Source organism: Nycticebus coucang, chromosome 6 (assembly GCF_027406575.1).
Source record: "Nycticebus coucang isolate mNycCou1 chromosome 6, mNycCou1.pri, whole genome shotgun sequence".
NCBI classification, from domain to species: domain Eukaryota; kingdom Metazoa; phylum Chordata; class Mammalia; order Primates; family Lorisidae; genus Nycticebus; species Nycticebus coucang.
Window position 1 is genome coordinate 78,718,036 of NC_069785.1, and position 16,245 is coordinate 78,734,280.

A 16,245-nucleotide genomic window follows, 5' to 3' on the forward strand; every position below is an offset into this window, starting at 1 on the left:
TTGTCTGCCCCCTTCCCTACCCCTTGCCAATTTAAGTGTGAGATGAGCCCTGGGTAGAGCTTGGTTAAGGCTGCGCTCTCCCCACTGGAGTTAGAGTGGGTCCTGAATCTCAGGGAGCAGCTTTTAGGCGGATGGGTGTGTGCTCAGTGTGCTCAAGGCTGAGGTCCTGGCTTGTAGGCCTAGGGACCCTATGTGACTGGAAGGGAGGTGGAGGGACCACTCCTCCCCTTGCTGTAGTCTCTTTAATCACTGGGGTCATCTCCTCTCTCCCCTCCCTCTGAGCACCCATTTTTCCGTTACTGGGTATTGTTTTCTAAAATCTAGAATTCAGAGGGACACTTCTCCCCCCACCCCAGAGAAACCCACCTCTTGTGGAAATGGGTTGCTGTTCAGCATGAAGCCAGACAGGATCCCTGGTACCAATGGTGGCTCATCTGGTGCTGCTGTTCTGGGGCCTAGGGAAGCAAATGTCTGGTGGACATTCAGGGGTAGGGGGTGCAATCCTGTTGAGAGATGAGGCAGTGCAATGACTTGTGTGCAGGGTCCCCTGGAGGTCTGAGGCAGTGTGTCTGGTGGAAGGTAGAGGAAGTAGGGCCAGAGAAGGGCCAGGGAGAGGAGGCAGTAGTAAGTGTGGTGGTTTCAGAGTCAGGGCCTTGGTTTCCTGGTGGGTATGTCTCTTGGTCTAGCTGTCCTATGAGTGTCACTCTATGAAAAGATGGTGGCCTTCTAGCTCCAGGTTCTCCCACCCCGAAGTTACCCACTGATGGCTCTCTGCTCTGTTCCCACAAGGTCCTCCCCATATCCTCCCATCCTCACCTGGCTTGGTCCTGCATCCTTGTCAAAAAGGTCCTCCAAGAGTCCTCTCTGACTGCTCCAAGTCACTGACCCTCCTCCTCCTCTGCACCCACACCGTAGAATTACACTGCTTTGCACCTAATGGTGCGCCAGCCCATTCCTCCCTGCATTTATCCATATCCTGACTGAGCTACCTGCCCAGCTCTCAGCTGGCTGGGCTCCCCCACGGCTCCCATGGATTGCCTTCAACACCCTGGGCAACTCTAGGGCCCCTCCTTTGGGCTCCTTTGCCTGTTCCCTGGGACAGGGCAGATAACTGGGAGGCACCAGGGAGCAGCTGTTGGCTAGATGGCAAGGACTACCCGGAGGGGGCTTAATGTCCTCAGCTTGGATAGATGGACAGAGCTAGGTGACATCAAAAATGCCCCAGGTAGGGGTTGGGGAGAGACATAGCAGGGTACTGAGTAGCCCACACCCAGCATGAGAAGGGCAGAATTTCTCCCTTGAGGCTGAAGCAGTCAGGGGTCTCTTTTCCTTTTTCCTCTTCTTCCAAGAGGGAGATTAAGTCCTAAGGAAGTAGCAGATTTTGCAGAGACATGGAAAGCAGTGGATTCCAGAATGAAGGAAGATTCTTCGTAGAAAGAGGCTAACAATGGTATCTGCCTCTAGGGAGGTCATAACGATGAAGCGTGCTAATACACACAGAGCTTTTAGAACAGTGCCTGGTATACAGTAGACTCTTGACAAATGCCAGCTAGTCATAGTTTATATCAGTGCTGTGCTCCCGCTCTTATCCTAGTAGGTGGCAGGTACAGAGATTTGATTTTATACCTGAGAAAAACAGAACCAGAGAGGTGGAGCCAGAGAGGCAGAGCGACTTGCACTAAGTCCCCAGCTTGCAAGCGTGCAGCTGGGTCTAGAATGCCTTCCTCCTGGTCCCTGGGCTGGGGGTCTTGCTCCCTGATCCAGGCCTGGCCTGTTAATTACTTAATCGATGTATTTAGTATTTATAGCAATAGTAGTAATCATTGTATAATGAACACCATGACCCTATTCTCCAACTTAAGCCCTGTCACTTTAGTAATGATGTCCATCTTCCCAGGTGCTTCTCCATAACCCATCCCTTGGCTTCTTTTTCTGAGACAATGGCTGCCCTAAATTAGTTGTTCTCTTTTAAAGAGAGAAACATTTTCTTGCCTCTTATAAATCATATATTTTAATATACATTAGAATCTCCATAGCTGATCACCTCACTACCTTGACCACCTCAAGTTGCCCTAATTATCATAGACTGGACATGCACCACATGTATGTATCATATCAGTACAGGAGGCCTCATTCCTTATGTTGACCACCTCCATATGTTGACCAGTTTGTTATAGTCCCTTGGATTGTCAACTTACGGAAGTTCTACTATATAAAACTGTTCATTTTTAGTTATTTTTGAACTTTATAAAAAGAGCATCAACTGTAGGAATTTGCTTTTTTTCTTCATCATGTTCTTAAGATTCATCTATATTGTTGTAAATAATAGTAGTCATAGTTCATTCATTTTCACTGCGGCATAATGTTCTGTTATTTGACATTGACAGTGTATTTATTATTGTCCTATCAATGGTCATGTTGGTTATTTTCCTTTTTGCTTTACAAACAATGCTGCCAATGAACCTTCTTTTCTTGTTACCTGAGGCAGCATGCAGAATGTCTCTGGGGCACATAGCTAGGAGCAGAATTGCTGGGCCATAGGACATGTTCGTATTCAGGTTTACTAGAAAATGTGTGCCACAGTGTTTTCCAAATCAGGAAATGAGTGTTCCTATTACTCCCTACCCTCATCAACACTCGATATTGTCAGATGTCTAGATTTTTACTGATTAAATGAGTATAAGATGGTGTTCTTTTATGGCCTCGATTTGTATTTCTAGTATTCAGGGTGTCTGGTGTATGGAATGGGGGTTGAGATGGGCAGCAGGCAATGTCTAATGGGTATATAGTAATTGGTTGTTCCCTCCGCACTTCAGTTTCCCCAGTTGTGGGCATACTGTCTGTGCAAGCCTAGCCCGCAGGGGTGGGCAAAAGCAATCATAAAAGACTTCCTAAGGAAACAGGAATGAAAGAGGATCGAGCAGGGCTAAGTCTATGCATGTTTAGAGTAAAAAGAGGACAGCAAATTCCAGGAACCCTGTTGGCTCTCTGTTTCCCCCAGGATGGGAAGGAGTGATCCTAGCTTGGGAGGCAGAGGGAGCCTGTGTTTCATGGTTTTAACACTCCCTTCCTGCATAGCCCCTGGAAACTCCATCTCTATACCCTGGCTCTTGGCATAGGGCCTAGCATTGGTGAGTGCTTAATAAGAGTTTGGTGACCCAAGGAATGAACATTGGATGGAACAAATGTGTGTTCATGCTTTCTTCATTCCCATTTCCTTAGGGAGTCCTCTCTGATTGCTCTTGCCCATGGAGAAGGTGAGGGGTGGCTGAGCAAAGTGGCTCCTGGGCTTTTGGAGGGCCCCAACCCATAAGGCCTTCAAGCCCCCTGCTGCCCAGAGGGGCTGAGAAGCCTGGTGCTGGCAGGGTGATTCAGAGTGGTTCCCTGTGCCAGCCTAGTGCACCAACCATTGATTCCATGCTGCCTTCCTACCCGGGCCTGGGCTCCTGGAGCTGGTTAAAGACGAGTGCCGGGGCTGGCAGAATAATTATGCCTATTTCATGTGACACCCAAATTGATTGCCACCAGGGTGACATTACCAGGGCATTGTTCCTCGTCTCCAACCTCTTATTACATGTTATTAGGGTGTGTGTGTGTGTTTTTTTCTTTTTTTTTCCCATTTGAGGGAATTAATCTTTTTCTGCCACCTCCACTGCTTCCCTCTACAGAGAACCTGCTCGCAGCTCTGGGAGTGGGTAGGGCCTGGCCAGCACTCTGCTTCTGCCTGGCCTGGTATAGGGTTACAGGTGCATGCTGGGCTGGCCATCTCAGGTTCCTTTACTTGTATGCAGGACAGGGGCATCTCAGAGCTGAGAAGGGCTACTAAAGGTGTAGATCCCAGAGGAAGTGTCTTCCTGCAGCATCCTTAATCTATGGTCTCTGCTTGCATGCCTCTCATGATGGGCTGCTCACTACAAAAGACAGGTCTTCCATTTGGAGCCATCTGATCTTCCATCTGATTCCTCATGTTAAGCTGAACGGGCTTCCCCTGTGATTCCACCTGTGCCTCATGGCTCTAATCTCTGGGCCTGCATTTGGTCCTTTGCACCCTCAGCCTTCCTGTGTTCCTTAGTGATTTGCAGAGGGGCCAGTTCTTCTCGCCCATCACCCAAGTATGGGCTTCTCAGGGACAGGCAGCTGGGGGATGGCATCTATTGTGTCTAATCAAGGCACAGCCCCTGTATGTGTCTGACCACAAGTTCCATCACCTTGATACTGAGCTCAATTTACCAGTGTTGGAAAAATGGGTTTTGGCAAAGGGTTGGCCCGAATTCAGTTAAGCAGAGAAGGCTTTGAACGGCTAGTGCTGGAAAGGCAAGTATTTTTATTACAGTTTGCCTATCCATGTTATAAATAACTCACTGGACCTTGGTTTGTGAAGTATAGAGGGATTGTTTTTAAATTTGTTCCCCTTTTGAGGCAGAAATAACTCAAACCTTCACCCGTCCCTGACCTAGCCCCACCATGGGAGTGGCTATGTGACCCTCCAATGACACTGGGAGAGAAGGCGGCTGTAGTGGGGAAGCTTTCTCGGTTCTTCCTCGACCTAGCCCTGAGATGCCATGAGATCTTGGACAAGTCTTAGATGCTCTTGGGCCTCAGTGTCCTCATCTGTGTGATGGGGAGGTTATCATGCCTTTAAAGTCAGGCAAGCTCAGGACCTTGAGCGGATGAACTAACAGCTTCAAGTCTCAGTTTCCTCATGAGTGAAGTGGGGTTAATGTGGCGAGGCTCAGTGCTGTGGTTATGGTGGTTATCAAAGTACGTAGTGTGCGCAGTGTAAATGTCTCCTCCCTTCCCTCTCCATGAACTCTATGCCCCCAGCTCTGTGAGGACTGCCATCCCCTTTCCAAATGAGGAGGTAAATCCATTTGCCCAAGATCATGCAGCTCAGCAGGCCCTTGAACCTGAGTCAGAGAGAGGTGCTATGCAAGAGTGGTCAGGACAACCTGGGGTCTAACTGCCTCAGGCCTAATCCCAGCTCTGCCACTTACCACTGGGTGACTTTGGGGAAATCACATCACCTCTCTGTGCCTCAATTCTCTGAGCAATAAAATAGGGATGCTAATACCAACCTCATGGGGTCACTGTGAGGATCAAACAAGTGTGTGCCGGGTGTGAAGTGTTTGTAGTAGCTTTTTCTTTAAATTTTTAACAAGGTGCTAGAGGAGTAATACAGAGCCTGGGCCCTGGAGCCAAACTGCTGGCTTTCAAATCATGCTACCCTTGTGACCTTGGGCAAGTTACAGAACCTCTTTGTGCTTCACTTCTCCCATCTTCAAAGTGGGGATAATGACAATGGGTTGTTATGAGATTAAGTGAATTTTTGTATGTAAAGTGCTCGGAATAATGCCTGGTGAACCAATGGCCTGCCAGGAGAGTTTTTCCAATCATCATTGTCATTATATTTATTAGGTCTCTGGCTAATCCCAAATCCCATACTAGTCCCACAACTCCCCTCAACTCCCCACTGCCCATCCTGGATCTGTGAAACTGTGACACCCTCTCCCATTCCCAAGCCCAAGACCTGTGGCTCTCCCAGGGGGCCCAGGCTGGTTTCCAGGCCTGAGCTATTCCCAAGGTGGAGGAGCTCTGAGAGTGGAGCGGGGGGGGGGGGGGGGGGGGGGGGGCCGGGGGGAGGGCCAGAAAGGTGTGAGAAGATGAGTGGGAATGAGGTAGGAGTGTCCCAAGGGGCCACTGGCCTGGGCAGGGTATGGGATACCCTCCTGTCCCTGGGAACCTTAGTTGGCATTTCAAGACATGAGAGGAAATCTGGAGGTGCAGGACTTGGGTTTTCCTTGGTCTCCTTCAAGTCGCTGCACATAGGCTCTTGTTTACCCCTCCCTTGCTCTGGGACAGCTCCCACCCAAGTGAGGATGCCATCTACTCAGGCAACTTCATGAAGGGGGCAGGAGGGCCCAGAGTGGCCCAGGACCCCCAACCCACGTCATGCAGCAGAGTAGGGACGTGCATGCTGGAGCCAAGGCCTCAGCCTTTTGCTCACCCAGATGAGCCTCCTCTAGGCCCCGCTTGACTCCTGCTACTCCCCTCCAAGCCTGCCACTCCCAGAGGGCAGAGCCTATATATAGAAGCCTTTAAACACTAAGATGCTCTGACAATTAAAATTCATAATTTATCCCGCAAATGGCCTGGGGCTGTGGGCTGGCCGGAAGGCTGGCAGCTCCAGAGATGGCCATGCTCTGATGGGATGGGAAGGGGCATTCCTCCCTCAAGTGCAAGGGGGCCAGGTGCTTGCCTAAGGTGACAAGGGGAGCCCAGGGCAGCCAGGGGTGCCTGGCAGGCAGGCATATGGACAGCCGCACTGTACCCATCAGTACCCTCCAGCCCTGATGAGGGTGGCGGAGGCCAAGTGAGCACCCCTGGGAGAAGATTGAGCTCACCTAGGAGAATGGCTGTCAGGAGGAGGGGCAGCTGACACACACACCCTCAGGCTACACACACACACACACACACACACACACACACACACACACAGCTTAGCAACTCTTTGCCAGAACCAAGAGCTAAAGGAAAATAAAGAATTATACACAACAAAGGACATGACCTCAATTTTCTTCCAGGTTTATTTTTCTCTCCCTGTGGTGGGGGGCGGCTAAAGGAGGAGGAGGTGGGAGAAGGCAGGCAGAGCCTCGGGGACCAGCCCTGGGGAGACAGGCAGATGCTGGCTGCAGAGCCTGGAAGTCAGTCCGGATTCCTCCTGCAGGAAGGCAGCTTGGGCACTGCGCCCCCTCCTCGCAGGGCCCCTTGTCCAGCCTCACCTGTCCTCCCGTGCAGGAGGCAGGCCCTGCTCTCCGGCTTGGGCTCTCGCCATAGCCCTGCTGGATTAGACTGGCCAAGACTGAATTATTTCCCCCATTAGCAGCTCACACCTCATGCCATTATCAGCCATTCACACCTCAGCAGGGATTGGCCCTGGAAAGCCAAAATGGAGTGTCTTTAAGAGGAGTCCAGGGACTGGGGTCAGGATTTGGGGGTTGGAGAGAAGTCGTCAGGAGTCCCAGGATGCTCTCAAATTTACCACGCTACATATCACCTCCACCCACTACACCTTTGCTTGTGCTGTCCTCTCTGTTGCAAATGCCCCCACTCTGTCTTCTACTTGGCCTGTGGAAGATGTTTGTATTTCAGCTTGAGCTCACACAGCATGTCACCCTCCTCCCTGAAGCCTTCCTTCATTAAGAGCCCAGACTAGGTGCTGGAGAGCAGAGTGTGGGTTCCCGTCCTGATGTCCTCATGAGCTGTCCAGCAGCTATTGGATGGGCTGTCTGCCCCTTTGAGGTGGATGAGGCTGCAGGCTGGGCCTGCAGGTATAGAGCTGTATCTGACCCAGCCCTGCAGAGGGGGCTCTCAGTCTGGGGGCCCTGTGACAGGAGACTGCAGACACTACCACAGACGGAGGGGAGAGAAGCACACCAGCAGTGCTGGTTAGAGGGTGGTGCCTGAGATCCAGATGGGACCCACAGATGCTGATCCCTTCTTCCTGAGGCTTGAGCTGCTTGGGGAAAAATGTGAGCTGGTTCTGAAGGCCTCCAGGCGTGGAGTGGTGGGAGAAAGGACCAGGCTGGGGTAACCGTTGGAGTCCTTTCAAGTCTGAGCAGATACACGTCCCTCTTCCATTCTTTATCATTTCATAAACTGGACCCAGCAGCATTCTGGAGCTGAAGTGAAGAAGGGACCTCAGACAGGCAGGAACCTGGGGAGTACAAGGAACCCAGACCATGCCTGTTCTCTGCAATCCAGAACAAACGAGTCCCTTCACCTTTCTGAGTCTCAGCCTCCCCACCTGGATGTTGAAGTTCTGAGACTCACCTGGTGGGTCTTGGTGGTGCTAGGATGTGTTAACAAGCCCCACGCTCACACCTGCCACATGGTGGGAGCTCAGGAAAGGGTCCATGGGGCAAGCTGTGGTCCTTTCTCTTCCCTGACTTCTGGCCCCCTCCACTTGCCCTCAGCCCCATCTTTCTCCTGCTTCCCCACTCTGCTTTCTCTGCCTCTGTCTTCTTTCTCTCCTGTCTCGCCCACGATGTGTCTTCTGTGCTCTCTGTTTCTGTTACCTTCTCCGTCTCCCAATCTCCTAGTCCTTTCTTGGCCGTGGAGCTGGGCAGGACCACAGGGCAGGCTTTCTGAAGCCCTCCAGGACCTCTTCCCAGGTCTGCTCCTTCCTGGTCCCTTCTCACTCCCACCCTACTGTGGACCCAGTCACAGGCATGGCAGGCCTCCAGGCAAGATGAGATCAGGCACATCCACCTCCTTCAGAAGAGAGGAAGATGCCCCTGGCCACACAGCCAGGTGGAGAACCCCGAGGCCCATTGCTCAGAGGGCCCTGGGCCACAGCCTCCGCGGAGCGCAGCCTCCACACCTGATCTCATGCTGTGTGTGTGGGGATCCCTGCTGTCCCTGAGGAGCTCTGAGTGGGAGCACCATGAAATATTGATACTGTAAACCTAAAATAACTATACCTGCCATCCTGCGCTGCAGCCAGCCCCAAATTAGGTGACACTCAAACACAGGCAGCAGTGGCAGGCACAGGAGAAGGCTATGGTGGAAGAACACTGCCAACACGCAGGCAGCGTGTTCAGCACATCATTTTCTGAAAGCTGGGGAAAGGCTTTTGTCAGGGTTTGGAGGCAGGACACCTGGGTGTAGCTGAGGACTAGCACCTTCCCTCTGCGCTGGGGCTTCAGCCTGACACTGACTTGCCACACCAGCCCCTCTCCTGGGCCGCCTGCAGATCAAACTAAGTCCCCCTTCACACCAGGCCGTTCCTGGGGGCAGGCAGCCAGGCCAGGAGAAACAGCAGTGCCACCCGCTGGCTTTGTGGCCCAGGCCTAAGGCAACTGAATTCCCTTTTGGGAGCCTCAGATTCGCTCATCTATAAAATGGGTGAGAAATACCTCTTTTGATTGCTGGTGTGAGGGTTTCTGAGAAAATGTGTATAAAGCCACAAACCTGGCCCATAGCAGGGGTTCTCCAAATGTTAGCTCCCCCCCTTTTCTAAAAGGGTATGGTTTGTGTGGGCCTGGCTGGGTGCTATGGAGGAGACATACCTTTGTCCCTAGATGCTGTCTTGTGGGAAAGAATGACCTCTGACCTCCCTCAGTGGGAATCCACCCATGGGTGACTCCCCATTTCTTCTCCACCAATCTCCTGTCCAACCCTAATCCCCCATGGGGACATCTTGAATGCGATAGCCCAGTCAGGGGAGCCAACCCACATGGGGCCACCCTCAAATAGATCCAGCCCTAGTGAAGCTACAATTTGGGCCCTGAAACACCTCCCTCACTCCCTTTTACCCCCCAACCAGGTTTAAAGATGTTAACTTTCCAGCTGGAGAAAGTCTGGTTTCTATTGGCAGCTCCCTCAGGGAACCTGGAATCCAGCCCCTCACTGTGAAGTGGGTGAGATGGGCCAGAGAGGACAGGCATTGCCTAAGGTCACACAGCAGCCTCAGAGAACTGCAGGTGTCAGGAAGCACTGCATTTCTGAGACAGGAGTATCTGCCCAGGAACATGAGTGAGGGTATGGTGGTGGCTGGCGGCCTGTCTATCTGTCCTGGGAGGAGTGGGGGCAGCTCAGAGCCTGGGTCTTACCCTCTGCAGCGTGAAGCTGATGGCTCAGCTTCTGCCACCACAGGATTAGGGAGGACTTTAGCGGCTGTGGGGTCTGTGTGTAGTGCCCCAGACACAGCACTCCTCTGCCTGCCCACCTACCTGCCTTCAATATTTATTTCCTCTATATTTATTGGTCCAATTTTTAAACTCACTCTTATGGAAAGCCCTTCGGGGGCAAGGATCCAAAATAAAACACTGATTAAAATGCATAAAACACCTCTTCTTGGCAATTCCAGGAGTAGCCCATAGGATTAACAGTGCTAAAATGGCAAGAGCAGCACATTGCCCACTCAGCAGTTTGGATAACTCCACAGATATGACCCTAGCATCCCTAGATGACAGGGACCCCATGGGGGTATGAGGCCAGAATATGAGGTCCGGCATGCTATGCTCTTGCTGTGCCAGCTTGGGCAAACATCCTAGCCTGTGTGGGCCTCAGTTTCTCCACCTTTCAAGTAGCCACATGTAACAGGCAAGGGGGGAAGCAATTCATAACATGTCCTTCTACAGCTAGCGTGGTCCTATGGAGTGTGGTCCTATGGAGCATGGCCCATGGCTCTATCGGTCTGCCAGGCTTGGAGGTTGCAACCAAGGCTGGCCAGCTTTTCCACCAACATATTTCAGCTCCCTGGGTCTCTCATTGCTAAGTGAGCCAGCTCCGTCAAAAACTCTCTCCTGCAAAAACTCACTCATGACCACACACTTCCTATCAAAGAACACTCACTGGGGTCGGTTCTGCGTACAACTTGCTCTGAGGCTACAGACACAGTATCACCTTGAGCACCTCACTCTCTAGTAGGTAAGACAGATCCGCCCATGACTGACTCATGATTAAACATACATGACAGGAGAGGTGCCAAGTGCTGAGGTTTGGGGGTATGATTCCCTCTTTGCTTAGGCTACTAGGAAGCTCTAACTTTTAGTCATTATACAAGACTGTGGCATTCTTTCCTGACTGGCTTCTCTTCTTTAGCTTTTATCTTTTTATCTTATAGCATAACTTTTTTGTCATTTGGGCTCAAAGCACATTTGGAATGAGGCGTGCCATATACCAATTACATAATATCACTACTAATAAGAATAAAGTGGCTTTAATGTCATGGACAAGAACTGCTATCTGATGGACTATGTCAAGGATGACTTTGTAGAGGAGGTTGCATTTGGGGTAGAAGTCCACAAAAGCTGCTGGGCCCATTCTTCAGGAGGTGGCTTAGAAGCACTTGTATAGGACAAGTGGGGACATCTGTGTGGTTTCACTGAGGGGAATGGTGGGAGAGGAGGTAGATGGGTATGTTGAGGCCAGATGGTGTCAGGCAGATTCACATCCTGGTGAGGGGCTTGCCTTCATCTCGGGGTGGCCAGTGTCCTCACTATCCCCCTCATTCCTCAGCCTCTTCTCCAGCAGTTCCCATCCTGCCCTTCAGCCCAGCCCTGAGATGGATGCTAAAAGTCCTATTTGCCTCTTGAAGTCTCCAGCCTCATACTCGCACCAGCCCCAGCTGCCGGCCCAATTACTTATTGATTGCCTGTCAGGATGTTTGCTTTTCTAGTGGGGCACTGGAGCATGTGTGACTGTGGAAAATAGCCTGGTGGGGGTGGGATGGGAAGAGGCTGGAGCACAGAGGAGTCTGGATGAAGAGAGGGTGCTCAGGGTGGACAAAGCCCTGGGGGATAACAAGAAACCTTGCAGATTCCACATGTCAGTGATGCCCTGGGTCCTCTCTGGTTAGTCAGTCACTTAGTTAATCAACAACCAGGAAGTGCCTATAAGGCCTGAATGACGGGTAGAGCATTTGAAATTGTGTGGCACCACTGGAGACTGATGGACCAGAGCTCCTGTCCCAAATCTGCCCCTTCTACTGTCTGGGTATTCTGGGGCAGCCACAACCTCTCTGAGCCTCAGTTGCCATAATGGTTGATGTATGGATGACAAGTATGGATGAATGTGGCCTTGAAAACAGAAACTATGTGAAGGTGTGGGTGGGAAAAGGGCCGGAGCTGGGGCAGAGAGGTGGGCTATCCAACCTAGCCTCCCCTTCCTGTAGTGAGCCCCATGAGGGCCACATGTGCAGGATGTGGACACAGCAGCAAGGCCAGGGGTCCTGAAGGGTGGGATGGAAGAGCAGGGGTGAGTCTTGGCCTCAGCAATAGCAAGATGGCTGCAGCTTGGACCCCAGAGACCATCTAGTCTGGGCCCTTTCTCCCAGCACCCTTTCTCTTGTCACCACCACCCAAGCCCTGCATGGCCGTAGGGCCCAGCTTGAACAAACATCACATCCTCAGTGCCAGCTTGTGGACAGGTACCTCCAAGGTGGCCTGGCCATCCTGGACCGTGGAAGTCTGGCTGCACCTTCCTTAGACTAGCACTAACCCTGGGACTAGGTGACTGGAACCCTGAGAGACAGACAGAAGGCTTGAAGATTTTTTGAGGTGGAGCACACTTCCTACTGGGGAAGCAGAAGAAGCTTTTCAGAGCAAAGAACTTAAATTAGGCTTTGAGGGTGGGATTTCAACAGCTAGGGAAAGGGGCATTCTGGGAAGAAAGGACTTTAAGAGCCAAGGCCAGGGGGAGGAGCAAACATGCCGAGGGCCCTGAGTTCAGGAGCCTCAGCTGAGACATCACTGGGACTCAGAGAAAGGGAGAGGTCAGATTCTGCAGGAGGCCAGGTAGAAGATTTGCAGGTACAGAGGAAGGGAAGTTGGTTTCAGGGCTGGGCTTTCTGGATGAGGGCACCTTCCACCAATCTAAGAACCCCACGAGGGAGATTTATGAACATTGGCAGGTACCATTAGGTTTGGTGCCCAGCTAACCTGTGGGAGGGGGCACAACGTCAGCACCTGCAGGAGCTGGGTCCTAGCAGCCTTTGAAGCCCTTGCACTACTTCTGCTGAAAACAGCCTCAGCCTCGTCTGGTGGTTCCCAGAGGCCTCCACCCTTGAGCCCCTTTGATCTCATCTGTGAGCCCAGGGCAGCTGAGCACGCTTGGCTTTATCCCTCACAGCCCAAGGGAGCTGAGGCTCTGGGTGGGGCTGGACCGTGCATGCCTGGAGTCACACTGCCTACAGAATGTGAAGGAAATGGTGCCAGTGTCCCAGGCTCCTCTGGGGTAACTGGCTGAAAGCACCTTTCCCAGGGATGCTGGGAGAGTCCTCTGGGAAGACTGAGCAGGGAGAAGCAACAGGAGGTTACCAGGGCCCTCTAGCCTGGGCATGTGGACCCCCTCCTCTCTTTGTCAGGGTCATCGCGACAGGCAGGAGGGCTCAGGTGGGATCCAGTCAAACCCTGCCCTCTAACTGCCACCTCTGTCCTGTGCTTGCTCCTGGCTACAGGTGAGCGAGAGGATGCTGGCGGGGAGTGCAAGGAGCATGCCTAGCCCCCTCCTGGCCTGCTGGCAGCCCATCCTTCTGCTGGTGCTGGGCTCAGTGCTGTCAGGCTCGGCCACGGGCTGCCCACCCCGCTGTGAGTGCTCTGCCCAGGACCGCGCTGTACTCTGCCACCGCAAGCGCTTTGTGGCGGTCCCCGAGGGCATCCCCACCGAGACTCGCCTGCTGGATCTGGGTAAAAACCGCATCAAAACTCTCAACCAGGACGAATTTGCCAGCTTCCCACACTTGGAGGAGCTAGAGCTTAACGAGAACATCGTGAGCGCCGTAGAGCCTGGCGCCTTCAACAACCTTTTCAACCTCCGGACGCTGGGTCTCCGCAGCAACCGCCTGAAGCTCATCCCGCTGGGTGTCTTCACTGGCCTCAGTAACCTGACCAAGCTGGACATCAGCGAGAACAAGATCGTCATCCTGCTGGACTACATGTTCCAGGACCTGTACAACCTCAAGTCGCTGGAGGTTGGCGACAACGACCTGGTGTACATCTCCCACCGCGCCTTCAGTGGCCTCAACAGTCTGGAGCAGCTGACCCTGGAGAAATGCAACCTGACCTCCATCCCCACCGAGGCGCTGTCCCACCTGCACGGTCTCATCGTCCTAAGGCTGCGGCACCTCAACATCAATGCCATCCGGGACTATTCCTTCAAGAGGTTATACCGACTCAAAGTCCTGGAGATCTCCCACTGGCCCTACTTGGACACCATGACACCCAACTGCCTATACGGCCTCAACCTGACATCCCTGTCCATCACACATTGCAATCTGACCACCGTGCCCTACCTGGCCGTCCGCCACCTGGTCTATCTCCGCTTCCTTAATCTCTCCTACAACCCCATCAGCACCATTGAGGGCTCCATGTTGCATGAGCTGCTGCGGCTGCAGGAGATCCAGCTGGTGGGCGGGCAGCTGGCGGTGGTGGAGCCGTATGCCTTCCGCGGCCTCAACTACCTGCGAGTGCTCAATGTCTCTGGCAACCAGCTGACCACACTGGAGGAGTCGGCCTTCCACTCGGTGGGCAACCTGGAGACCCTCATCCTGGACTCCAACCCTCTGGCCTGCGACTGCCGACTCCTGTGGGTGTTCCGGCGCCGCTGGCGGCTCAACTTCAACCGGCAGCAGCCCACGTGCGCCACGCCCGAGTTCGTCCAGGGCAAGGAGTTCAAGGACTTCCCCGATGTGCTACTGCCCAACTACTTCACCTGCCGCCGCGCCCGCATCCGGGACCGCAAGGCGCAGCAGGTGTTTGTGGATGAGGGCCACACGGTGCAGTTTGTGTGCCGCGCAGATGGCGACCCGCCGCCCGCCATCCTCTGGCTCTCGCCCCGCAAGCACCTTGTCTCAGCCAAGAGCAATGGGCGGCTCACCGTCTTCCCCGATGGCACGCTGGAGGTGCGCTACGCCCAGGTGCAGGACAACGGCACGTACCTGTGCATCGCGGCCAACGCAGGCGGCAACGACTCCATGCCTGCCCACCTGCATGTGCGCAGCTACTCGCCCGACTGGCCGCATCAGCCCAATAAGACCTTCGCCTTTATCTCCAACCAGCCCGGCGAGGGAGAGGCCAACAGCACCCGCGCCACCGTGCCTTTCCCCTTTGACATCAAGACGCTCATCATCGCCACCACCATGGGCTTCATCTCTTTCCTGGGCGTGGTCCTCTTCTGCCTGGTGCTGCTGTTTCTCTGGAGCCGGGGCAAGGGCAACACGAAGCACAACATTGAGATCGAGTATGTGCCCCGGAAGTCGGATGCAGGCATCAGCTCCGCAGATGCGCCCCGCAAGTTCAACATGAAGATGATATGAGGGCGGGCGGGGGGCAGGGACCCCCAGGCAGCCGGCAGGGGAAGGGGCCTGGCCGCCACCGCTCACTCCCCAGTCCTTCCCACCCTCTCAGTACCCCTCCACACTTCTTTTTCTCCCTCCCACCCCATCCCTTGCTGCCCCCCACAGCCCTCACCACCGGCCCTCTTTCTACCAGGACCTCAGAAGTCCAGGCCTGGGGACCCCAACTGCACAGGGGCGTTCATTGACAGACTGGAGTCAAAAGCCGGCAAACCGACATGCGGCAGAGTCAGTAATACAATAAAAAAGTTACGAACTTCCTCTGTAACTTGGGTTTCAATAATTATGGATTTTTATGAAAACTTGAAATAATAAAAAGAAAAAAAACCTATTTCCTATAGCTAGTCGGAATGCAAACTTTGACGTCCTGATTGCTCCAGGGCCTCTTCCAACTCAGTTTCTTGTTTTTCTCTTCCTCCTCCTCCTCTTCTTCCTCCTTTCTCTTCTCTTCCCCTGTGGGGAGGGATCACTCAGGAAAACAGGAAAGGAGGTTCCAGCCCCATCTGCCTGCCCACCCTGCCAGGTTGCCATCAGGAGCAGGCTGGGTGCAGGCCTGGGCCCAGCTCTAGGCTGACTGTTTGCAGGGAGTGGGTGGAGGGGATGGGTCTGCCAGTGGGGGTGGAGACCTGTCTGCTAGGCTACCAGGCAGCACTGCTGCCTGCAGGTGGGAGCCTGGCTTGGGTGTGGCTGAGACTCTGGACAGGGGCTGGGGTCCTCCTTGGGGACAGCACAGTCAGTGGAGAGAGCCAGGGGCCTGAGGTAGGACTGAGACCTAGCCTCTGGTCCCAGCTCTGCTGCTCACTTGTTATGTGGCCTCAAGCGGGTCACTGGTCTCTCTGGGCCTCAGTCTCCACATCTGTACAAATGGGAACATTACCCCCCCTCCCCCGCCCTGCCTACCTCACAGGGCTGTTGTGAGGAATTGATGAGATGATGTATGTGAAACACTTTGTAACCTGTAAAGCGCTGTGCACACATGTGGGTGATTGTTCTCATTATGGTCATTATTATCTCTCTGTGGGAAGGGGGTGCTGCTGAAGGGAGCTTCATGGGGGCAGGGCTTGGGGGGGCATTAGAGGAAGGGACAGCTCCAGAGACTTCTAGAGGCTCCTGCTAGGACAGTGGCCAGGCTGCAGCTGGAAGCATTGAATGGAGAGATGGGGCTCTAGACTCACAGGGGGGTCCTGTGGCCTGTGAGAATCAGAGATTCTGCCACTTCTGGTTTGGGAGCCCCTGTAGGAGCTGGAGGCCCCCTCAAATGTTGGCCTGGACCTATGCGGTGATTGGGAACATCATCTCTCTCCAAGTCTTCTTTCCATAAGCATTTATCAAGCACCTACAGTATGCCACTTCCCACATAAAGTGCCCAGTCTGTGGGGGCTGAGGTA

General features: G+C 53.4%; 1 protein-coding gene across 8 annotated transcripts in view; it reads left to right on the plus strand.

The window, feature by feature from the left end:
* The window catches only part of LINGO1 (leucine rich repeat and Ig domain containing 1), a 197,160-nt gene extending 181,324 nt beyond the window's left edge, over positions 1-15,836 (plus strand). For all 8 annotated transcript variants that reach the window (XM_053595444.1, XM_053595445.1, XM_053595447.1 and 5 more), the window contains one exon: positions 12,962-15,836. In XM_053595444.1, the coding sequence (XP_053451419.1) occupies positions 12,974-14,818 (1,845 nt within the window). In that variant the 5' untranslated portion in view covers positions 12,962-12,973 and the 3' untranslated portion in view covers positions 14,819-15,836. The remainder of the gene's footprint in view (positions 1-12,961) is intronic.
* The last annotated feature ends 409 nt before the right edge of the window (positions 15,837-16,245 follow it).